This window comes from Anomalospiza imberbis, chromosome 1 (assembly GCF_031753505.1).
Source record: "Anomalospiza imberbis isolate Cuckoo-Finch-1a 21T00152 chromosome 1, ASM3175350v1, whole genome shotgun sequence".
Taxonomy (NCBI): Eukaryota; Metazoa; Chordata; class Aves; order Passeriformes; family Viduidae; genus Anomalospiza; species Anomalospiza imberbis.
Genome location: NC_089681.1, coordinates 87,371,192 through 87,396,959, shown reverse-complemented (window position 1 = coordinate 87,396,959; position 25,768 = coordinate 87,371,192). Strand labels below are relative to the sequence as shown.

Genomic DNA, 25,768 nt, shown 5'->3' with positions numbered 1-25,768 from the left:
AAAGTAAATGGGGTAAACTGGCAGTTCTAAAGATTTTTAAAGTCACTATAAAGATTTCTAGTTATTCTCCCACTAATTTGTAGGGTACACACTGCAGACGTCCTTGTTGCAAATAATTCTTAACCCACTCCAGAAACATGAGGGTTCCTTCGTGTTGAAATGTGCTGGAAATTTTAAGAACTGTATTTGAAGTGCTTCTTCTGCAGTCTGGCCCATTTGATGTCAGCTGGCTCTTCCTACTACAGATTGGTCTGCCAAGATGGGAGAAAAATAAAGCAAAATCCCAGATTTTTGTACCCATGGTTTGTCCATTCCCATCTTGGCCTCTGTGATAACCTTCAGCTGCTTGTTGTGCAGGCTGAAGTAGATATCTGAGATCACAACAAGACTTTGGAAAGTCCTTTGTGGCTGCTTCAGCATAAAAGCACAACTCTGTGGATCTGGTGGCGGGAATGTGGGCTTATACTGGTTTGGGCAGTGATGCTGTTATTCTTTCACTTAGTGAGTGGTGATTGAAATCATAAACTAATGCTTTCCACATAGACGATAGGGAGAACAGCTGCTGCCTTGAGGAAAAATCAAAACATTTAACTTCTAAAATATCTTTATAAAGCCATATAAATGTATTTTTCATTTTGTGTACCTGGGAATAGCTAAGCCCAAGCATAGTTTGGGGTAGACTTGTTGAAATATTGTAGTGAGAGTTGTCATCAAGCCCTTCCTAGTGTTTCGGTCACTTTGGCATCTGCAGTCTTAAGACTTTGATGCTTGCAAGCACAACTCAGACTAAATGCATTTTGAGCATACTCCCTTAGAGATTTGTATCTCTGACATACAGCTCTGTTGAGACTGGTAGCAAGCCTGCTAATTTTTACCATTTGTGGCAGACTGTTTCAATGTCTTTTACCCTTTATATACAGACAGTCTGCTCAAATGCCTGTAATTTTGTGTTTGAAGCCATTGAACCTTTCTTAACTGGTAAAATCATGTATTCTCTCTACTTTCCTTAAATGTTTCCAGAACACACAATTGGGCTGCAGCTCTGTAAATATTTCTAATTTCCTTCTGTTTGAAAGCCATGGATATGTCCTGCAATGCTTTTCCCTGCCCCTGAAATACCTAGAGCACTCCTTGATGTCATCAGTGGTCTCCATTTCTTATTTCTCTGTTTCTAGAAGGAGCGGAGAAACTCCTGGGTGTGGACGAAACAAGTGTGAGAGCAGAATGGTGGCAATCCCTGGCTAGCCACTGGCCCCTTGGGATACTGTTACCATCCCCTGCCATGCAAAGAAGCTTGTATTAACTCCCGCCTGTTTTGGGTATGAAGGCAGAAGAAAGGGAATATAGGACTTTATTCCACAATTTACTGCCCTGTAAAAGGATTTTAAAGAACCTTTGGGGAAAAATTTAGGCCTCAGATGCAAACATGTGGATCTCACTGAGCTCATAGAATGCCATGCGAGTGCATACATTAACAGATAAAATATAGCTTTTGATCTTTAAGAGAAATTAATATAAAATATGTAATTACACTAGTGTATAATATGATATTTTTTAATACTTTGTTAAAAATACTCCCCAGATGGAAATACAAAACAATGTAACATCCCAGGCCTTGGTCTTTTAACAGCCTATCTTCACCAATGCTTATCTCACCTTTGATGCTGTTTGTAAATGTGTTTTTTGCTTTGAAATTCAGTAAAATATTTGTACTTAATGAAATAAAAAGTCCAAGCACCTTCCTGTCCTCAAATCTGTCCATGTTGGAGAATGGCATCATCTGGAAGAGAAATATACATACTTGTCCTGGCTATCTTCAGGGACTCCCCTGTGACCAGGCCTTTTCTGCTACCACACAAAACCCAGCTGTGATGGCTCAGCACTCATTCCACAAGCCTGCAAGCACAGAGACTTTCAGCACGTGCTCACAATTATGAGCCTTCAGGTTGCCCAGCACCCCTTGTAGCTATTACCTGAAAGAGTGTGATGGATTAAAAACCTCTGCTGACATAGACCTCTCAGGGACATGCAAGACTGACAGCTTGGAGGCGGCTCCCCAGGGTCTATTGACACCTTGAAACTGCTGCAGTTGCATCAACCTGTGAGTGGGTGGCAATGAAAGGCAATGAACCTCAACTGGAGGCATCTTGGCTTTCATTTTATTTGCCTGGAATTCTTGGTGTGTTGGTCTGACCTCAATGTTCACTGAAATCTGAAGCAGCTTCTGAACCAGGTTCCCACAAACAGAAAAACAAGTCCAAGGGTGAGCAAGTAGTATTGATAAAAGTCTGCCTGAGACAAGTTCTTAGGAGGAACAGCAAACTCTCCTATTTCTTCATCAGGGAAATAGCACAATGTGATTTTTGAAGAAGAAACTAACATAAGGCTTTTTCAGGTCCCCACTGCTCCATTGAATTGCAAATAAAAGGGAGATGAACTGTAGGATCCACTTCATCAAGGTAACAGTCTTAGGTGAATAGGATCATTGTGTCATCTCAGAACAAGCATTTACATGTTTCCATTGAAATGAGGTGTGGTCTCATTCCCTGTTCTCCAGTCTGTTAGGCAGAAACTGAGGCTAGAACCTTTCCATCTGGTCCCTTAGCTGAGATTTTATGAAGTTGTGAACAACAGAGGGAAGGGTAACAATAGAAACATTCATGCAGCCCTTACCATAAAAAGAACCTGTATTTTAGCAATAACAAATATGTATTTTTTACAGTATTTCTACTTTGCTGATTCTCGAAGTCTAATGGACTGAATATTTTTTTGCTATTAAGCTTCACAGATTACAGCTGAATTCATAAAATTCTATGAAAAGCCATCTATCTCAATGAGTTTTGATTGGAGTTTTATTGTTTAGTTGATTGTATCAGATGCTGTTTATTCCATTCAGATCTACAAGTAAAAAACATTTATTATTATTTTTGGTGACACTAATTTGGTGTGCAAAATTACTTTTTTGGTCCCCTGTCCATCTCTTTAAAGAGTACTGACTAAAATTTTGCTGAAAAAAAAATAAAGCAGCAGAGAAATAACAAACAAACAAAAAAAGCAGGACCCACAAACAAGCAACTAAAATGACAAAAAACACCCTGGAAAACAAAACTCTGTTTTTTCATGCCTTGTTAGACTATTAGAAAATACTTATTTGCAGCAAATTGCTACAGAGGTAGAAGTGAGGAAAAGAATGCTATAAGCTACTGCACACTTTTCTATAAGCTATAGAAAAGTATTGACGTGGCTGGAGATCAGGTACATTCCTTAGCACCCTTCCCTTGTCTTCTTTGTAGGGGGAGATATTCCTACAGTGCTTTGGAGACCAGAGAAGCTGAAACAAAAGGACTGTCTACATAATCTTATATTACAATGAACCTTTTCAATGTGTTAATACAGTAAATTCCCCATTATCTGAATTCCATATTCTTCAATTACCATAGCTTGTGATTCAGATAAATGGGAATCACCAAGATATGAACTTGCGCTGTATATTAACTCACTGGATATTAATCCCTGTCTTACATTATTTATATAATTGGCAGCATGATTTGGCACATAAACACAGCAGTTTTAGTTTATTTTAGAAATTCAGTGCAAATTATATCTTGCACCAAAAAATGCATTCAAGTTATATCTCAAGGTACAAATCTGAATTAATATTAACCAGGCTTTGTTTGTTCAAGTTTGTAAGCATATCCTAGCAGATTCATCAGAAAGAAGGCTAGTCAGTGCAGATGAAAAATAAGAAATTATTATCTGTGTTGCAGCACACGTAGAGTGGAGATAGGATCAACTTTCATTCTTTTCCAGCTGCTGGAAGATTTTAGATAGTATTTTGGATTGCTTCTTTCTTCTATTTATATTAGAGAATGGAGTAGAGAAAGTCTTAGGGCAACTGAAGCCCTATGGTAAATTGATTAAATTAGATGCAGGTAGATAATTTGTGAATTTTGTTCCTGGCACTACAACAAGAGATGATGCTGACGGTAGCTTTTCTGAACATCAGAAGTACAGATAAAGTTTATTGTTTTGTAGGATGGTTTAGTTGGATGCAGTGCTGCTCTTTAAAGATTAGGCCAGCCTCATTAAACATGGGTGTACATTAACCACTTCGATCTACAGCTTCTGCCTGTCTTCATGTTTAGCATTTGGTTGATGCTGAATGATTACTTTATTTTTAGGTTTAGCTTGTTCATGCAACTGAAGTTCATCTAAGCTTGTTTTTTTTCTGAAGGAAAATATGCACACTAGGAGTGCAGAATACCTCATCCTTTTCTGCTGCTGTGCTACATCCTTCCTGACTGTCAGGGATGGGAAGGGCCACAGGTATTGCCCCCTGTAGAATGGGTGAATCATGTATGTTTGGTTTTGAGGTGGGAAAAAAGTGCCATCCAATCCTGGTACTCATTTTGAAGCTCAAAGATGACATAAAAGCTGCATGCCAGGGAGGAATGCCTACTGAGGAGCAAGAAAGCAGCCCTGCACTCCTCTGTGATTGGGACTGACTGTGTTGTTGCTGGGTGGAACAGTGTAATGCTGCTGCTGCTCCTGCTCCAGCACTGTGATGTTTCTGTTCCAGATTGTGCTGACTCACATTCAAGAAAACATGATACACAGACACAATGCACTGTAACTCTTTTCCTTCCCCCCAGTAACCTCGGTAAGTGTTTGGTTTCTCTTTCCTTTCTTTGGCTAGCGTGGTGCTAATATAGCTTTACTGTTAGAATTAATAGGAGGGGGAAAAGCAGCCTTGTAAACAAACTGGTAGCAGACAGATTAATCTTGGAGAGGGCATTTGAATGCAACCTGCTGTTTGTGGTACCTCCACCTCCCTTTAAAGCTGATCAATCCCAATAACTCGCCCATCTCTACAGACTACACTTGTTAGAGCTGTGTTCTTAAATGGGAGAAGTGCTTACAATGCCCATTTACAACTGTATTCTGTTTAATTAGTCAGCACAGCCAGTGCTGCAGGGATAGATCACTTGCCTTTAAAGATTTGAGAATGTTAATAGTACAGTATATCATTTTAATTATTATTGGATTAATGTTGTGTCTCAAAGAACATCTAATGCAAATCACAAGAAATGGCCTGAAGTGACCCAAGGGTTGTGCTTTATTAGAAAAGTAATAGGTCCATTTCTTAAATATAAAAAGAGGTTCTTTCTTCAAATGTCACTCTGCACTGGGCTTCTCCGTGTGTGTATGTGAAAATAAAATCTTTTTACCTCCACTTTGTCCACAGAAAGTTTCTGTAGCTAATGCATTAAATGGCTGAGAAAGCCTCTGTAATATCAAGAGATAAAAAGGAGATCCAAAACAGCAGTGATGATGAAGACAGATTTCCAACTCAAGTTGCTGTAACAGCATCCCCTGGTTGCTCTGCCAGCCCTTCGCGAGACAGCCTCGATGAAGACAAGGGAAGCTCAGCAGTGCCAGAAAGACTGTCTGCCCTCTCCAGCAGGGCAGTGGCCCAGCTAAAAACCCTGACTGGCCCAGAGATGGTTAGTGGTGGCCAGTCACAGAGGACAGCCCCTGGCCTGGCTGAGCATCCTCTGGCAGCTGTAGATGCATCCTTAGGTGCCTCCTCATGCCCTGCAGCAGTTGATAACCTGCTGCCTGTGGACCTTGCCTCCCTACATGCCAAAAGCCCCTGCTGCGATGGCAAATTGAGTTCAGAGGTGCTGCAGGTCCCGAGGGTGCCTGGTGAGGCCAGCGAGTCCCTGCAGGCAGGGACTGACACACAGCAGGCAGGGAGCAGCACTGAGAGCAACATGGCCTCTTGCAGTTTGGGACATGTGATTTGGAGGAAGACCACAACAGTAATAGAGACCTTAGAAAATAAGAAAAAGGAGGAAAAGGAGAAGTACCGGCTCCAGCTAGCAATGTACCGACGGCTCCTGCTGTTGCGCTCCATCAGGAGTTTGCATAGGCAGCTGGAGCAGCAGCAGGCCAGGCTGCAGGAATGCTATGGCACAGTGATAAATACAAAGAAAGAAGTGTTGAAACACATTTGCTCAACCTCACCCTCACCTTCACCATAATCATGTTGCTGCCTGCAGAAATGAGCTTTGCAATGCCACCCGAGCCGCCAGTAAGCTTGCATGCCATAGGGGTGGTGTCCTGGTGTGTGCTGAGCGGAGAGGAAACAGCAGCAGCAGCAGATGGAGAAGAGAGAAAGTATAGCGTTGGCCCCTGAGTTTATCTGGAGGAAAAAAGAGCAAGGGTGGACCTGTGCAAGAAGCTGACTCCTGATGCCCATTCAAAGCCTCAAGGTGGAAAAGGATTTTTTTGGCAGATAGGTTTGTAAAAAGAAAAAATCACCACAACCTGAGAACCTAGTCTGTCACCATAAAGGTGGCTAGATGCAAGGTTGCTGCCTGCTGAATATGTGATATGGCACATCTCCCTTCTACTTTCAGAGCCAACAAAATTTGAACAGAATTAGGGTTTATTTGTCTGCAAGAATACCTGAATTTGAAAAGCCAGGATATTTGAAACACTTAGGCTCAAGCTTGATTATATCTACCTAGCTGCCAGTTTTTAACAAAACTGCTGAGGACACTGTATGTTTGCAACCTCTACTTTCCTTTAAAAATTAATTAAGATTAATCAGAAATTATTGTGGGAAGGTAGGACAGCCAAACACACGCAGGGAAAAAGTGCAAATGCCTAAGCCTGATTTCCTCAGGAAAGTAATGTAAAAAGAAGGGCCTTGTAGTCTGACGTTGCACTGGAAACCCAGGCTGATAGTGCCAGGGGAATGTTCAAAGGTCTGCACAATTATTAATCTGCTGCTAATTCCCAGTGGCACTAGCATCTGCAAATCAAGCAAATTTTGTGCCTTATTGCTGTCATTTAATGGAAGTTGGTGACAATTAGCACTTTTTATCCAGGTGTATTAGACATGTGGAAAACCCTGGAGCACTGTTTCTCCAATTGCAAGGTTAAGATGCCTGCAGGGAATTTGATGTCAGTATGCAACAAACACGCAGGGAAAATGAAAACAAAAAGATGCAACCTTTATGTATGCATTTAAAAGGCAATTTGAGTCCCTATTATTGAACAACAAATTGAATAGTTGAATGTGCTGTTTTAGGATTGGAAATAAAATATAATTCAAAAGAAAAGCTACAGAAAAATTTCCTAATCTAGGATTTCAAAGGATACATAAAAATCACTTTTTTTTCAGATATTTATTTCTGATCATGCCAGCTTTCCTTTCCCCCTGTTGTTTTTCATTTTTTTTAATATAATTGATTATCTAGATGAACAAACGGGTTTTGTTGTGGGGTGGGGTTTTTTCTGCATAAAAAAGCAGGTCTGCTTTTAATCATCCTATATCTTTATAAAAATAATGTGCTATATAGAGGAAAAATTTTATTATCACTTTTTTTTTTTTGGTACATATACAAGGAAGTGTATGTGCATGTTGGTATATGCCTGTACACACATTTCCCTGTATTCAAGAAGTTATGAAAGGCTGATGCTTCTTTTCCTGTAGCAGAAGCAGGAATAATCTCTCAAAATAATCTCTGCTGTCTACAAGGAGTTTGGTTGATTAGATTCACACGCACACATCTGTGAGCAAGGTATTGAAGTAATTCAACAAATGAACTGCAGCACAACAATGTCATTATTCCATCTTTGTATTTCTGCACACCCAAAAATTATGGAAGCCCCCTGGGTATGCACAACCTTAGATAGGTTCATTCATTTCCTTGGGCCCTTGTGTAGTCTCTCATGCAACATGAACCAGTAACTTTGAATGCAGAATTGCCATAGAAACATCCTTGGCATCAAGGAGATATTTGAAGGAGCATCCTCTACTGCCTCGTTTGGGGAATTCAGGTTGCCAGAGGCCTTTAGTGGGCTACAGAAGAGAGCTGGTGGTCACATTTGACTGAGAAACAATACTCCTGAGCTCTGATCCCATCTCGCTCTCTGCTCAGCCTTGGGAAATCTGTTCTCTCTCAGCAATGCAGGTTTACTAAAGAATGCTTAAATACTAAATTTGCCTCAAAGGTAACCTGTTCTTTCTTCATGTGCCTCTCAAGAAGGATTCAAGGGGTTGATCATGGCCAAGAGAGCTACATAAAGATTTTTTAATTTCTTTCCCCCCATACTTCTTGAACTAGAAAAGCCTTTTTGTCATTGTTAAGAGTAAGTGTTATGTGAACCAAGCACAAGCAAATCACTATGATATCACTTCCTTTGGGGAAAGATGTATTGGTGAAGGTCACATCTCAAAAATATTGCTGCATTTTGAAACCAAATGTCAAAATGTTTCCATTAGGAAAATAGTCAAAAAATATTGTTGGTAATGTTAGCCAACTTTTCTTTTGAACTGAGAAAGAATTGTCTTTTAAAGTGTATTCAGGTTGAATACACTGGTTGAACTTTCCACTGAAATAAAATAGATCAATGAAAATAAAATAGATCAATGAAAATATCACCCCACCTCACCAAACTACAAAAAAACCCTGTTAAAAGAAAGTAACTCTTTTGCCTCAGTAGCTGCTGAAGTAGAGCACTGTTCTGCATTTGCTGCAAGAGTGTCCTACATTACTACATACAGCTACCTGTAGTGTCATATTTGCATTAAGGAATGACTATAAGATTAAAAAATACTTTTCACATAACAACTAGTGCAGAAATAGATAGTCTGTCAATCTGTCCAACTATAATTTTTTTTTTTTGTGGCAGAACAGTGATAATCTTTGTTTTGTACAACATCTCATAAAATTTCTTGATCCTAGCTGGGATCAGTAGATGCTTCTGCATTAGGAATATTAAATACCAAAAATTTGTACATGAGCAATGCTATCTGATAGCTGGCAGGAAAATTAAGCCAAGAGTTATTCTGTGTGTGCCACAGTCTTTCCATGTAGTACTTCTATGGATACATACAAAATAAATATTAACTGAGGAAATAATGCCAGTCTTTGCAAGAATTTTCTTTTCAGCCAGTGCTTCTAATGTGGTTACTAATAAGTGGAGTTGGACAAAACAGTTAAAGGGAATACAATTTTTAAAATGAGTTTATTTTAGAAGCTTGGAAAATGTGGCTTAACAGCTATGTTTTTTTTTTTTTCCTTCTATGTTTTAGTTTATTATGAGAGTTGAAGGTCAGTGAAAAAATTCCAGAATGCCATGGGTAACTCTCTGAGATGTTTTCAGACATATCAAACTGAGCAATAGTCTCAGGTTGAATAAAAGTGTTTCCTCTCATATTGTTTGATCTCTTTACATTCTTAAGAGCTTTGGTGATTTGTGTGAGTTCCAATGAAATTTCTTAAAGTTTGTATTTTTATCTGAACTTAACCCTTGGCCCTCACAGGAACTGGGGTAATGATGACAAAATGAATAGTTTCAGTAGGGCCTTTCTCCCCATTATCTTTACTGACTTTCAGAGCCTCCCAAACTAATGATCTCTGGGAGAAATCCTCCCTGCAACCCAACAACTCATGTATTTTATGGCAAAGGTTGAAGGTAAGTTATGCTACCTGAGCTGTAAGGTCCTGCTGCTCACCTGTTTCTGAAATGGCAGAAAATAATCATGGGTTTTCTGTCAAAGACTGGAATATTTAAAAGTTGTCAGCCCTCTTGTAATAGTTGCTAACACTAAAAAAGTTGTAGCTTCTGCCAACCTAAAGCCAGAAATATTCAAGAACATTATGGAGTTACAAAACACTTGAGTGACAAAATGCATTACTGAGATGCTCTTTTACACAAGTGCTTTTCTTCTGCATCTCCAGCATTTCAGTCAGCTAAACTGCTGCCCTGAAGACTGGTCAGAACTGTGTTTTTGCTGTTTCTGTTGTTGATTGCCATGATAACTGCCAAGATAACAGCCTAGCACGTTCACTTAGTACCTTTTGTGATGTAGCTATGAAAGGATTTGTTCATTTCCTCCTTCCTGAGATTTTCCTGTGTGTCAATCACATTTTTTAATGAGGGCAGTGACAATTTTACGGGTTTATAGTAAATTAGTGATGTTGTGGTAAATTTATGAGCCATGTACTGCTAAATGCAAATCACCCTGCATTGCTCTTGGAACTGTGAAAAGCATGGACTCTGGTCATGACATAAGTATAGATTTAAAGATAAGGTTGTTTAAATCCTTCCTGGATGATGAGTAGACTAGGAGAGACCCTTTAGAATCCTTGTTAGAGTTTATTTATACAAGTGTTATGAATCTAGAATATAAATGCATTGGAGAGGGCCTTTAGCTTGTGACTGTTGAAAGCAGTGCGGTAATGCAAAGATGGGTTTGGGATATGCTTGAGTGGGACTGTACTTCAAATGCCCTGGGCAAGGAGTAAGAGCTCCTCAATTTTAAAACTCAGGGATTCAGAGTGTGATGGCCAAAACCCTGGATGGTGGATGGAGGAGTGGAACTACAAGAGAGGTTTCAGGGTTTGATTTTTAATTCAGCATGCAGAATCTCACACTGGACAGTTTATTTTCTCAGTTAAGGATAATCTTTTACTTCTTCTCACTCCTGAAATAGCTCTTTTGGATCATTAGGCTAAATGTATGCTAATGGTTGTTTGTGCAATGTGCAAATTGATACCCATCTCTGAATTCTGTTGTCACTTATTAGTGACAATAGACATCACTGCCAAAATTTATACATACAACTTAATCCCCTAAACCTGGCTGCTACCTAAATTGTAATATATTGAAGTTGAATGTCCTACTGATTTTCAATGTCATTTGAATCTCTGCCAGGAGTTTGAGGTATGCCTTTTTCATGCTCCTTAATTTTGATGCACTTCTACCTCCTGGTGTCTTCAAACAACTACAAATGTCTTGTATGGCACTAATCTTTGTCTCTCTGGCTTTTTTATATTTGGAGACCTTCCCATAAGTCCTTTGTGCTATTAAAGAAGAGGGTATTAATAGTTTTTTTTTTTTTTTTTGGTTTTTTTTTTTTTTTTTTTGGTTTTTTTTTAGTTTAGTGAAAACTTGAAGCAGGGGAGAGGGTTCTGTGAAAACATTTTTTAGAGGTTTTACTTAAATGTCTTGAAAATAACAGATGTTCTTACAGCTGCAAATAAGTTTCCCTCATTGTATTGATCATCTTCTCACATAATTTTAGCCAAGTCTACAAAACAAATGAAGAAGTTGCCTCCATCTTTGACAAATGAAGTCTCTAAGTCCTCAGCCCAAAGTGACTTCTGTGTGCATGAGAAGCAAGAAATTCTTGAGAATCTCAATAAAAGTTACATTTTCCCTTTGATGAGTGGGCGTTGGAAAGGAAAGGGAATGTGTGACCATTCATCACAGCACCAGGCTCGTTAGTACCCAGGAACTTTCTACTCTAAATGACAAAGAGTTTCACTGTCACCAAAGAGAAATTGCTGCTGACCTTAGACCTCTTTTTGGAAAGTAAAATAATGGAGCACAGGAGCAGAGTTTGATATTTGACCGAATTCTGCACAATTATCATGCATGTGTATATAATAAAATTAATTCTGTGTCTCTGCATTGTAGCCTCAGGCAAGCAGCGTACAATCAGTTTTGTATGTATAAAAGATCACAGAGTTGTTCATGAATAATACAAATGCATTGAGCAGATACTAGTGAGTGAGGATGTTTGTCTTTGCATGGAATCGAAGTGAACATGTAATATTGTGATAATATATATTTGATGAATTCAGGTCTGACTTTCCTTTGCCATAGCCTGCTAATTCTCTGACAAGGGTTGCCACAATAATTGAGTTTCCAATAACATTATGATTATTTCCACATGATAATTTAATTGTAGGTATTTTTTAATATTGTAATAATGTAGATTTGTGATTATTATGCATTTGCATGCAGATTTTCATGGTGTCTTGGAGCACATCCCTACATTTATAACTTAATTTCCTCTATTATTGCATATATATTTTGGGATGAACTCATTAATGCAAACTAAAAAAAAGTAGGCATTTTTGATCATTTTGCCTTTATTATAAATGGTTGAAAGCTTTGCTCATTTTTTTAGACCAGCCTAAACAAGTGAATAAACAAAAGACAACTGTAATTCATGGATGGATTAATTTAAAATAATAATGTAATTACAAATCATGGCAGATTTGTCTGGGGTAATTGGGATGTAGACTGGTACAAATTTTGCTTTACTGAAACAGAGCTTGTTTAAATGAATCACCAAGTTTAGTAGAGGCTGTTTTCCATTCTTCCAATTCCCCAATATAACACGATGGCAAAGTAACACTGGCTCAAAATTTGTGGATGCCTCTGTAAATGGGTATCACAACATAGAACCTGGAACTTCTGTACCTACCTAGATATTATTTTGGCAAGTAAAATGTCCAGTTAGAATAGAATTGCATATACAGAGTCATGACATCAGCAGGGGTTTCAATCAGTTAACTTGTCCACTCTGGAAAGATGCTGGTTGCTTGCGTTATAACAACCTTCGAACTGCGTTAGAAAACCTGGCCTGAAACTCAGTGGGACAAAGGGAGGTAGAAATAAACTTTGTTCCCATTATTGGAGCAATAATCATTATTCCCATTATTTGTTCAGTCCTGTGAGCATTCTGCTTCAAATAGGAGAGCTCTCTTCCAGGCTTATCAGAAATTCAAAGGAAATTAGGAGGAAATGTCTTTAGCTAAATACATCTGTTTGAAAGGAAACTTCCCAGAGAAAATGACCTGGGCTTTGGGTGTTGTTTGTTTTTCTGGTACATGTAGTTGGAGGACTGTCCTCTTATCTGTAAAATCTCAGCTCTGCAAATTGAACTGGGGTCACAGCAGTGTTCTTGGTCTCTCTCAGGTTATGCATAGCTGACATGTTCATTTTCCATTGATTGCATGGTAGGAGCATGCAACAGGAACTAGGAGAACATGCCTGGTCCAAAACTTCAGAAATGAAAGTTTAAAACTAGGTGCTGGAATATCTAATTTACTGCTCTCCGTTCTCATTGCTCTTTAGTGCACATCAATGCTTCTGTTTCCAGTGTGGTTTGGTGCCTGCTTTTTCCTTTCAAACATATTCCTCTAAATTAACAACAGACAAAACACAGTGAGACTAAGTCCAGCTCTTTCATCTTTCCTTCTCTGTGGACCTAGGTGTTGAACTCTGGGTTTTGCAGCAGAACAACTACTTGTATAGGAAAATTAGATTCTGTCCTGAAACCTATGAAGCCTTTTTTAAACTCCATGTCTCACTAAGAAGTTCCTTGGTAACTTGCTTCTCTTGAAGCTGTAAAAGTATCAAAACATGAAGGTAGTCCCATTGACAGAAGTTTATAAATCTGTAACCATGCTTTGGTGAGATCAAGAGATAGTTCAAAAAGGGGATCTGGAACATCAGTCTATCTGTTATTTTGTTTTATAACGGCCTACACACATAAAATTAAGGATGTCTTTTACCCTATGGCATTAGATGTAAAAATGATCTCAGGTGTTATTTGTCATACATGAAGTACCATGGAATATGAACATATAATTCTCTCCATAAGTCTTGGATACATTTTATAATTCTTGCTTGTTGTGAAGAAATTCAACATTGTGTCAGATAACAAATTATTTATAATTGGATGATTGTCTTCATTAGTATGTGTTTCTGATGATATTTTCACAGATATGATAGGTGGGTGTACATAACTTTAGGAGAAAACCTGTTGAAAATCACTTCTTTTTTGTCATATTCACAAGTAATTTTCTCTGATGAAAGAAATTGATACTAAAAATTTAAAATGCAGAATATGTAGCTGCCCTGGCCTCTCAATCCTTTCAGCAACACAGAGATTAGGACTTGGAAGAGCTTAGGTCCTTTTCTACATTTACCCAATGGGTTTTGAACTTAAGTCACCCATTTACTCATAGATGTCAGAATTGCTCTAATATTTTAAATTGGGGGAAGTGGATTGCAGCCCCTCAGTCTTTCCTATTTTTGCTGCTTCTCACTATGTAAAAAAAGTTGAATGATCTTTAAGGTATTTTCCAACTGAAACCATTCTATGATTTTGTGTCCCTTACTTTGCTCGCAATGTGTGACAAGGAAACATTTAATTTCAGGTCACTTGGAAGAAAGGCTTCTTTCTACACAAAATCGTTTGTTGTTGCTGCTTTGTTCCTGCAGTTGAATGTGAAAAAAAATCCAACAAAACACCTTCAGTTTTCTTGCAATCTTTTTTTTCCCATTTGTAGTTATCTCTGAAGCAGTGGGATTATGCCATTTCTGTGTGAGGCAGGGATACTTTTCCTTGTGCACAGACCAGCATTTCTCAGTTTATTCTTAAGAAAAGCATTCCTCAAAAATAAGGAGGTATTTATGTATTGCCCATCTTCTCTATTGCTTGAAAAATGCATGATTCATGGCCACTGGTTGTTCTTCTCATAGTAGGGAAGGTTATTGGCCATAATCCTGGAAATCTGGAAGTCCCCTGTGTGTCAAATGATCACTGATTGTATTGGAAAAGGATGGTTCAGTGACAGCAGGCAGCCCCTGGGCAGAAAGACATGTCCCTTGTCCCTGAGCAATAACCTGTATGGATGATTGAGACTTGTTGATAGACCTCCATGGAAGTTTTACCTAGTAGTCAGGGCTTAGCAGTGTCTGGCTAGTGAAGGATCCCTCAGTACAGGATGCTTGAACTTGATTTGTTGCTCTCATCAAGGAGGGCATAAAGGTAGGCAAGAACTGAACATGCCTTGAGGCCCAGGCAGATGCAGTTTTACCACAGCCTCTGTCTTACGGGAGAGAGAGAAAGAAAGAAAAGGCTGCTGGAATTTACAGAATATAGTTATTGACTAATTTCTTCATCAACAAGAGCAGTAAGAAATCAGTGAGGTCTCTCCTGAGAGATCACTGGTGTCACCTCCCATGTCCTCAGGGTGCCAAATGGTATAAAACACTCACTTTGAAAGTACTGCACCGTGATAAGCTTCAACTCCCAAGGGATGCATTGTGTGCACATTTTGTTATATGTAATGACACACTGAAAGGGCAGTGAAGCTGTTAAGGGAATGCTGCATGTCTAAAAAGAACTTATTTTTCTTTCAACCAGTAAAAGAAAGAGTCTTTTAAAAAAGCAGTTAAAATAATATCGTTTAAATGCAGGACATGATAAAATACTGGAGAGAATTCACCTTCAGATGAAAAAATTTAAAACATGAGGTCTTCTCTGTAATATACATGTTTCAAATTAGACCACTTTCCTGGTAAAGCAAGAGACCTCTGCAAAAACCTTTGAAAAGAGTTGATACATGTACAAAAATTTAAAGGTGACACAACCAGCATAATGGCAACAATTATTTAAAACAATAGATTGAAGCATAAAGAACAAATTGCAATAATTTCATGCAGTCAATGTATAGAGTTTGTGAGTTTCAACAAGACCAAAGTTGGATGTGAGACTCTGGGAGTTTCTCAGCAAAGGTGATTTTGTAGAAAAAACGTTCAGTGCATATAAAAAATACCCCTAGAGGTGACTACAATGCTAACAACAATATTTTGAAATGAAGCTAAAAAAGACTCATGTTCCCTTCAACATAATTCCACCTGGACACATTCAAAAATTCTGTACGGCCTCAGTGTGTCAGGGCCCATTTTCCAGCAGAAATACTTTTGCCTACAAAGTATATGGAAATGTATGTGAATGTTTTCATATATTTCCAAGGCAAAAGTAGTTGCCCTCCTTAAACCTGACGCAGAATGAAATCTGACTATATGAAATCTCAGTCAGCAAAGTGACAGAACAATTGGGCAAATGCATTCCTGATGAACTTTAAATGTGAAATTATAATTGGACAAATAATTCATTTGATATTATTCAGAAATAAACAAGGACCCATAAAAAATAGAAAAGCGAATTGGATGGAATCGGGCACTTGTATCTACTATTACTTCAGTACTAACCATCAATCACTGTCAGTTAATTATCATTAAGGATGCATAAAAAGAGGCCCCTGTGGGAGTTGCATAGACTGTAAGTTTCATTCTTTCATTAAAAACAAGATAAAGAATATAAGCCTTGTTTTAATTTTTGGTTTTATTTGTTTTATTTTGATTTGGTTTGGTTTGTTTTTATTCATTTGTATCTTTTTGTATTCAAAGAAATTATGGGAAAAGCTGAATACTGAATAATTGTTCTGAGAGTTACCATATGGATTGCAGAGGCAAGGAAATAGAACCAGGGATTTGAAATTAAAGATGTTATTTGTCAGGAAAAATTTAAAGATTTTTAATTTCTTTCTTTTTTCTTTCCTTCCAAAATCCAATTAAATTGCCTTTCTAAGTAGGAAAACTTGCTGGCTTTTTTTTTAATGCTTGCTTTTTAATTAACTGTACAGTTTTTAAGTCCCCACGGTTTATGCACTCAGTTTGTAAACCTTCTTCTTAAAAAAAGACTCTAAAAACTAAAGTTATGTGACTCCAAAAATTGATTCTTTAGCAGAATACAAACCAGTGTGAAACCCCATAAGGATACAACCCACAGAAATTTTTGGAGCTCATGAACTGATCTGTGGGGCACATGAGCACTTATGTAAGGACAGAAGCAGGAATGCAATTGTGGGCAGGAGAAGCTACCGTTATTTCCAGGGTGCATCCCTGCACTGCTGGGCAGCCACTCACACTCTTCAAAGTTTCAAGGTTTATGGACAGTGCTCACCAGCATCACAAACAGCAGCTGGTACCTGAGCTCTGTGCAATTCCTACCTGGGATATAACTCTGGTTCTGTCAGCTGCTGCTTGCTCAGCCTGAGGATCACAAGACTCTCCTAGCCAAGCACTACCTTCAGAAGAAGGCTATAGAGATTAAACTAAGCTAAATTATTATTTTATTTATTTATATAAATGTATATAACTGCAATCTTTAGATAATATATTATAATTTATATCTTACTATATAACTTATTAAAATTAGAAAATATGTATTTGTTTATAAAGGTCTTATAAATTTCTATAGCTATATAAATCTATATAAATTTATATAAATTTATTTAACTAAACTAACACACATTTTTCACATCCTTGAGTAATTGCTTATCATGTTAAAATATTTGTGTTACAGGAAGAATCTTTTGTTTGTTTGTTGGGATTTCAGTTTGGTTTTTTAAGTGAGGCTTCCTTGTTAATTTTTCCTCTCAAATGACAAAAGGGCCTTATGAGCAAAAAGACTTTAAAGTCTGCAGCCTTCAGGGCCAAAGGCCTCTCTGTTCAGCAGAAGAATAATTAAAAAACTCAAACCCTTGCTCTTGGAATTAACCAGGTATTTGATCGATTACTCAAAACAACCTCAGAGCTGGAGATGTAAATGCAAGTGTTCCCACACAGATATCAAAGAGTAAAAAGGCCTGTAAATGACACAACTTGAAACCAAAATGAAGTCTTTAACACTGCTGAGCAATGGTTTATAAAGAGGACAAATGACTGACTTAAACTAGAGCAGAGCTGTCCCATTTAGGGCTCTTCAGGCTGAATGCAGCCCATCAGGACAATTCATCTGCTCCTTGTCAACCTCCTTCTCTTGGGAAAGCCTCTTTTCCCATACCCAAACTGCAGGCAACACTTAGGAAGTTATGCTCAGTCAGATGGACACAAGGTAGAGACCCATGTTTGGTTCAGGTCAAGAAACTCACATTGTCCATGTATCCCATTTTATTTTATTGGTTTTATTCTGATGTGTCAGGAAAGGTTATACTTTCGATGAAAGTGCATCAAGTAAATTTGTTTCTATTTTTCCTATCTTTGCTCCATCATGTGTGGAGTTTCATGCTTCTTATTTAGCTATTGGAGAAGAAAGATACTCCAGTGCCAATTTTATTTTGCAAGGTTGGGTCAATGTTAGCATGTCTGTAAACGAATAGAAAGGGGAATTAGGCTATAGCAGAAAGGGACAGTGCATCTTGAAAGAAAACTAAGATGGAAACCCTAACCTCTTCTAATTTACATATGGTGACATTTTGCAGAAATATTGTAACATTAGCAGTAGCATAATGAAATTCTGCCTATCAGCCGTGGAAGGAATAATGTTACTGTAAAGGTAACCTGTCCACAGTTTGTTATCAAGAAAATATTCATGGCAAGAAACATACATTTACCAATGAGTGTTAAGAATAGTAGTTTTCCCTTATAGTTTTTCCTCATGGGCTATCCATCTTCCCCTCCAGATTTACTGCATGATCACTCCCTTTACATGCTAATTATATGCTGCTCTGGTGAATTTGTTAGTAGTGACACTTTGGGCACCCAGTGGGACTGCAACTCATTATGTGGCAATGTCCAGATATATCAGATATTATTAGCTGTCATTAATCTGCTGTGGAAGCATTGAGTGCACAGCCAGGAGAGAGACCAGGAAATAGAGCAAAAATGAAGTCTATAGCCACCCTGGCCCCCAGAAGGTCAGAGGGCAAATCAGCAGGGGAGAAGAATACACCTTAAAATGGCCAGTGCTTAGCAGCAGATTTTTAACCCATTATAAACCAGCATTTTTTAGAAGAGTAAAGGCAAAAATAAACTATACTGTTTATATTGTCTGGCTCATTATGCCTTACTGGAGGAAATAGGAATACAGCATCTCAAACTATCTTTTTTATAAACTGTTTTTTGTAAACTGAATCAGAGCAATAAAAGTGTGTGAATTTGAAGAGCGAGCAACACACACTGTCCATCTGAACGTGGATAGCACTCAGGCATAAAGCTTTGAAATTAGGAACATGTAACTTGGAATAGGATTAGTCCTGCCCCTCCATTTGAAGGTAGTATTTTATGGAACTGGACCAGGCAGTAGAGAAAATCCTACAGAAATGAAGAGAGTGTTCTTGCTGTCCATTCAGTCCTGTAATTTGCCTGTGCAAGGGGTTTGCCCCTAGACTGTGAATTCAGTGCTGATCAGCCTCTGCTATGCAGCTTAAAAATGAAAATCACAATAGGTTGCATGCTTGCTACAGATTCTGAAAACCAGTCACATGCAAGAGTTTTTTATATCTGTGTTTGTGCAGAATTTATTACATTTGTTTGGAGTGCAGACATAAAAGCTGAAGAAACATTCTTCCCAGAAAAATCCACAGTCTTTCCAATCTCCAAGATGACTTGCAGAGTTCTGTCCAGGATTGTAAGAAGAATTTTCTTTCTTTACATCAGCTACTAAGTCTGGAAGAAACCAGTCAGGCTTTAAGGCAAACAGAGTCTTCTCTTTTCTGAAATTAAACAAAAAACAGCAAAGTATAGATTAGAAATATTTGAGGTTGGTGGTGAGGTATTATATAGACAATTTTCAGAGCAGGGGAAAGGTAATAGTTTGGTTAGTGTGTGTGCATTGGTAACTTATAGACACCTTTTGCTACTGTCAAAGGGCAACCTGAAAACTCAGAGACCTTAAAATAGAAGGATGAGATAGGGAGATTTAAGATAGGAAAAACAGCATTTTATTAAGGAAAATAAAAATAAACTTTTGTTTCCAAGGTTGCAGGGACCTATATTCCCTTATTTAGAAGTTGCAGTGCTTTAGTTAGAAGGTTTATACAAAGACTAGAGGAAATAAATCAGCCTAAAATTCTTTAATAAATGACAAATACTTGTTTGGGAAGATGGAGTGAAGTTCTTCATACAGTTGCTTGGATATTTTTAAGTGAGCCACCCATCTGAGTTTCCTGAAGGAATTTGGGAAGTACTGGTTTTATTCCCATGTAAGGGGTCTAATCTAATGCTTCACAATTTTTCTCATATTGTGACCTTTCTGTGCTCTTAATGATGGTAATAACAGGAAGAATAAAAAAGGCCTGATGTTTTATTTATAGAACTGTCTTCACTTAGACTCCAATAAACCCATGCCAAAACAACCACCATGGGCTAAGTTTAAGGCTGTCTTGAATTCTGCACAATCCTATGAAATAGAAAGCAATGTTAGTATTTGGTGAAATGGCTCCCATTAAGACTTCCTTAACTAACAGCCATTCATTAAGTCAGGTTCTAGGAAAAGACTTAAAAGTGACTTTGGTCTAATTGCAGGGTTTGCAGAAATACCCTGAAATGCTAGTGTTAGCAATGGGGCAGATGGCAAGTGTCCAGGGAAATAATAAAGTTTTATCATTGGTCTTGAACATTTGCAGTCTTGGTTTTCAGAAGAATTGGTTTACATGTATGTGATAACAATGAAATATGAAAGTAGAGTTAAAGTCCAATGGTGTAAATGTGGACAAAAAAAAAAAAACAAACCTGAATGAGTGCTGTATGAACACATTCAATAAGTCATTCATAGTTTCTTTTTTAGTAGTTTTCTAGTGTTTATGAAATTTTGCACATATGGCATGGCTTGCCCTTTTTCCAGGGAAGTGGAATAAAAATTCATTCCAGTTTTCTTTTCCTTTGAGTTCTTCGAATAACTGAATATGAGGCGAATACTGTTTTAGTGGTAGGTTAATGAGTTACAAGTCATGCTTACAGTGGAAAAACTACAGTCAGCCTCCATGGTTCTGTTTGCCAAATTTGCACTGATGAAGCTATTATGGCAGGCTCACTTTTTTTTTATTTTCATGGAGGAACATTTCTGTGATTTGCCCATCAAGATTATGCTGTCTTTTCAGTGCCTGTTTTGCTCCTTAAGATACTGCAGGCAATTATTTTCACATTTAACATGAAACGCATGAGTAACCCTCTCTCAACTGGTGAAACTAGTCAGGTGTAAAACTCTGATGAATGCACTCTTTAGGGCTGAGGCCCGAGCAAATTCCACAGAACACAGAAGTGTGTTACGTTTTACAGCTCTCTGGATCATTTCATATTCCATTGTTTGCAATAAGATGAATAGTTAGGTCTTATCTAGAGAAACCTGTATCAGCAATGCTAACATATATCTGGACAGCTGTCTTTGATATTTATTGTAGTGAAATTGGTGTGTTAGGTATTAAGTTCAGTCTTTAAAAAGGTGATCAATATCTGTTCTCTTTCATATACATACCCAGAATTGTTTTCAAAGTAAAATCCTAGGAATAGGTTTAAAATGAATGTAAGTTGTAACATAATGGCAGGAGAAGGCCATAATCTTGAATTTGGATTGTGGAGAGTGCTAGAATGCTCTTTTCCTTGTGGCTCAGACCCCTAGCAGCAGGTTTACCTTCCTGGACAATCATGAGCACTTTTAGGAATAGCCCACTGCACTTGATTTTTTTTTTTTTCTCATTATCTCCTTTGTAAAAGCTAATAATAGTTAGAGATTTATAGTGTTTAAAGTGTGCACAGTTAGTTGAAATTAAGACTATATTCATCTTCCTGAAAGTTAAAATCAGTATCAGCTCTGAACTAATATATTTTATTTGCCCAGGAATTGCTTCAGCCTGTGAGCCGTTAGATCAGTGGCAAATACTTTCAGAGGCTGTGGGAGGGCCTTTCCTCCCAAATTTTGGGATCATGGCATGAGCAATGATTCTGCAACTCCTTTGCAAATGTCTGCAAGTGGCAGGGCTCTGTCACAATTCTGATCTTCTTACCTCATGCAGAACTTTGTAGCATGCAACACTGACTGCACAGTAAGTGCTTAAGTGTCATAAATTACCCTAACTCAAGTAAAGGACAACAGATGTGGGGTGATTCCCTGTTTTTGTGATGTTTGCTAGGAAAAAATGTAAGGAGAAATGAGTCAAAGTTTAGAGTCACTGCAGTTTTCTGATATTCCAGGTAATTTACTCATTATTGTGATAATCACTCATTTAGGTGATTTAGGCTCTTGCAGAACGAGGTACTGGTTAGCCTGAGTGAATAAGGGTGGATATGACCTGAAATTAGGGCTATGAATTGTCATTAACATTTTATTTTAAAGGATTCTGTTGCAACTAAGAAAGGAATGAGAAAACATAACCAGAGCAGTAATGCAACCACCAAAGCTCAGGACAATGTTTTAAGACTATTTCTTGAAAAATCTAAATACTTTCACTATATTTTCCAAATTCACAGATTTTTTTTTTATAATTGCCAGTACTTTCATTTTGTTAGCACTAAAATAATGGGAATCAGAGCCCTCTTGCTGTTCTTCTGTCTAGAAAAAAGGTAGGAGTGTTTTGAACCACAGAAAAATAAAATTTAAATGGATAAAACAGATTAAAGACAGACAGTTTAAAGAGTGTAGAACAATGAACATTTGAGAATTCATGTTTTGGTGCCAAAAATCATTGCATAAATTGTGTGGCACATGTCTGTGCACGTGTCTGTGTGTTTATATGTCCTGAAAATACATATAGCTGGATCAAGAGTGAATAACAATTTCATAAGCCTCCACCAGACAGTTGTAACTGTTCCTTTCAGATAAAAACAAATTATTTCACAACCAAGCACGGAAAAAACATATCTTAAATTCATTTGAATTTCTTCTCGTGAGGAGTTACATTATGCAGTTCCAAAACATAATAATTTCCTAGATTTATTGTAATATGTTTTTAAACACATCAGGTATTTGCTGAGGTTTTGTTTCCTTAGAAGCATTGTGGCTATGCATTCAACTTTTGAACCTTGTTCTGCGATGTTGTAGAATCAACTGCCTCTGGAAAAAAAAAAAAAAAAAAAAAAAAAAAAAGAAACCAACAAACAAAATCCCCCAAAGCAACAACAGAGAAACAAACACAATCCAGAAACTCCAAAACAAACAAACAAAAGACACTGTGCTGAAATTCTGTCAGGAGAAAAGGATTTTGAGGTTTGCAGGAATTGTTCTATTCCTCTTAACAAAGCCAAGGTTCTGCCCTGGTGGTCCAGACCTAGATCCAGTACAACACTGCATTAGGTGGATGCTTCCTCTGAATGTGTTAAAGATCCTAGTGACCTCTCTCACGTTCTTCCTCCTCTGAGCATCCAAACCTACCCAAACCTACTCTTGTTTTGATGGCATCCCCTTTTGAACAGCTTTATATGATTCCTTCCATCCACAGGTTACTTTACTCGAGTTGATTTGCCACAGAACACTCACCCATTAGCAAACTCCTCTGTAGCCTGCTTTAAAATCTGCTTATGGTTATGTCCAGATAAAAGCATGTGAGGTCAGTTTGGTAGAGCAGAGACAAACTGCTTTAACATAAGGTTTTCTATTCTGTGCAGGCAGCTAATAAAAGTGCCCGCAGGTGTTGAGAATTATCCTTCTCTAGGAGATTTCTTTACAATCTGAACCTAATCTTGGCGAAAGCTTTGGCAAGGATATCTGGCACATTAATTAAGTGACTTTCCCTCCCCCACAGGTCTTAGGCTGTAACTTTGATTAACCACCTCTCTGCCCAGGAAACAAACTGCTGGATAGGCACTATCAGTTTTTCAGGTGTATGGATGTTAGAGATAACTTGGGATTCCTCCTTTATCTGGATAGATGCTCCTTACTCTTTCAGCACTACGCAGTTTTTCCCTTAGCTACTGCTGCAGGGATCCTGCAGGCATATTATGAGATTTTAGTATGAAGACCTTTTTATTCAGTGTGTATCTCTGGATGGTCTCTGCTGAGAAGTTTCAGATCCTTAGGGGAAAATGCCTAACTCCTCCAAAGCTCCCCCTCTATTTAAATGGCTTTTCCTTGCTGCTGTATCACAGCTGTGACACATCAAAGCTAGTAGCTGGTGTGGCAGGACATGCATTCCCAAATCAGCCCCAGTGACGAAAGGTGATTTGCAGTGACAGGTTTCATATCTTACGGTGTCATTTTCATGAACGGCTTGGTTAATTAAATTTAATGTGGAACAAGAGCTTGCTTACATTCTGCCAGGATTAAGATGTTCTTACTCACACCTTAAAGAACAATTCCTACTGTTGAATAAGGGCTCCAGAATTTAGCCCTCTGTTAGCAGTCTTCCATAAACCCTTTGTTTTCCTAACATGTTAAAAACCAAGGCTTAATGGGTTCATGATGACATCAGTTATCAAGATTTGTGTGGTGTTGGCAGATGTTGAATTTTCAGTGGAAAACCATTAAGCAGATTTGAGTCAGGGCAAGTTTCACAACATGCAGGTATTATACTGGTGGTTACATGTGTTGACTTCAGCTTTATTTATTACAAAGGAAAACAGGCCTGTACTTATACAAGAACAGCAATGAGAAATTAATCTTCCCAATAGGAAAATCAGTCTTGTCTTGTTAAAGGTACTCAGAGTTACTCGTTGAGCATGCTGAGCTTGCAAAAACTATGTCTGCAACTTTCAGATTTAATAAATCTAAAATTAAATATTAAAAATAAATATTAGAAAAAAGGATTTTGGGTTACCTGGGCCTTTTTTGGTATCAAGTTTAAAGAAGGCAGTATTTCAGAAAGTGTTGAATGTCCATTTTTTGACAACCTTTCTTTCCAAAATTTCTCCAGTTTATTTTCCTCTCAGATTAGATTTGTTACTTTGAATATTCATTGCCTGTCAGTTCACAACACACCAATTCTGTAGTAGTTGTAAAATTTTTCAACATTAAAAAGTTGCTTTTTGTCATATGAGTACAAAATTTGGCCAGTCTTATTGGCTAGACCATGGATGGTGTCCAGGCCTACATGTGGTGTGCTATGTGTGTAAGAAACGTGTCAAACATTGAAACCAAATACATGGGGAGAAATGATTCTTCAAATAAAAGCAAGGTCTCCACTGTAGGAAAAAAGTGTAATCCCACAAAAAATCAAGGTGATAACAGCAACAAAAATTAAAGGAGAGCGCTTTCAATTTTGTGTACATAGTAATTTTAAAGGAGTTGGATTTAGTTGCTGCAATGTTTGGTTCATACATTAATTAGGACTTCAGTTTGCAGATTTACTGGTGCAGTGTACTAAAGCAAAAATCTATTATGTCTCCTATTCAACTGTAAACATGCTGGAGACTGTATTTTCTTGGAAACTAAACTTCACACAGTTCACACACAATTCGCACAGAATTACTTCAAATTCTGCTTATGCATCAGGAGACATCTAATCTTAGTCCTTTTGTTTTACCAGTAAAGTTGCTCTTATAATGCACCTTTTCCACACCTTTTTCAAGTTTTTCTTGAGTCTCTGACTGTTGATACTGCTAAGGCCTGAAGTTTTCTGAATGCCAAAATTCATACTGTTGCTGACTAGAAGGTTTCAAGGGTTCCATCAATTTTTTTTCAGTCTTATGGCACACTGCATAGAGAATTATTAGAACATCAAGGGGATGTATTTCACTTCTGTGTGTTTCAAAGTAAGTAATTAAAACAGAAAAGGAGAACCTAACACTCTGTCTTATGAAAAAGGACTCAATTTTCTATGTTTTTAGACACTTTGAGGAAACTTTGTTTTTTGATATGCTGATTTATAAAAATTAAAACTCTTTCCAATATGGCTTTTATCCAGAAAATCTTAAAAATAATTTCATATTAAAATGTTGCTTTGATATTGTGGGATTCAAAAATATTTAAAATTTTTGTCAGCTTTTCAGTTTGTTTTATTCCCATTTGTCTTATTTAACATTATAGATGCACAAAATAAGATCAATGTGTTTTGAGCAAGTAATGGAATTTTCCTTCACTATTCTTTCCACTATTTAAGTTTAGCTCCAGGTTGGAACCAAGTCAATTTTTTCTATCTTGCAGCCCTGTATAAAATGAAACTTTAACTTCAATGGAGGGCTATTTTTCATCAGGCAAACGAATAAGATAAGTCCTTCATTGGGTCCATGTAAAACCATGGTTTCTTCATCAGCACAACTTTTCCAGTATGTGAAACCAGTCACCTGATAAAAAGGTTATGGCAGATGATAAGCCTTGAATTAGGACTTCAGTTTTCACTAGCTAAAGAACAAATGATCATCCACAGATGCAAGTGTGCAAAAGAAA

General features: G+C 37.7%; 1 protein-coding gene and 1 long non-coding RNA gene across 4 annotated transcripts; one reads left to right on the top strand and one right to left on the bottom strand.

The window, feature by feature from the left end:
• Nucleotides 1-429: 429 nt before the first annotated feature.
• On the bottom strand, nucleotides 430-6,151 carry LOC137479084 (uncharacterized). Its single transcript, XR_011001960.1, has 3 exons — nucleotides 6,034-6,151; nucleotides 2,000-2,099; nucleotides 430-566 (listed from the first exon to the last, which is right to left on the bottom strand). It is a non-coding gene; the product is annotated as an uncharacterized lncRNA (long non-coding RNA).
• On the top strand, nucleotides 1,832-6,044 carry LOC137479070 (UPF0500 protein C1orf216 homolog). 3 transcript variants are annotated; one of them, XM_068199314.1, is made up of 3 exons: nucleotides 1,832-2,101; nucleotides 4,580-4,660; nucleotides 5,246-6,044. In XM_068199314.1, the coding sequence occupies exon 3, from the start codon at nucleotides 5,271-5,273 to the stop codon at nucleotides 6,042-6,044; it is 774 nt and encodes a 257-aa protein (XP_068055415.1). In that variant the 5' UTR covers nucleotides 1,832-2,101; nucleotides 4,580-4,660; nucleotides 5,246-5,270. The 3 variants fall into 3 exon arrangements, with proteins under 3 accessions (XP_068055415.1, XP_068055431.1, XP_068055421.1); XM_068199330.1 differs by lacking the exon at nucleotides 1,832-2,101 and adding an exon at nucleotides 3,294-3,986; XM_068199320.1 differs by lacking the exon at nucleotides 1,832-2,101 and having other exon boundaries at nucleotides 4,237-4,660.
• Nucleotides 6,152-25,768: the final 19,617 nt, after the last annotated feature.

Bases quoted from the DNA above. Each gene is read 5' to 3' on its own strand.
- LOC137479070 (XM_068199314.1), top strand. From the start codon at position 5,271: ATGGCTGAGAAAGCCTCTGTAATATCAAGAGATAAAAAGGAGATCCAA.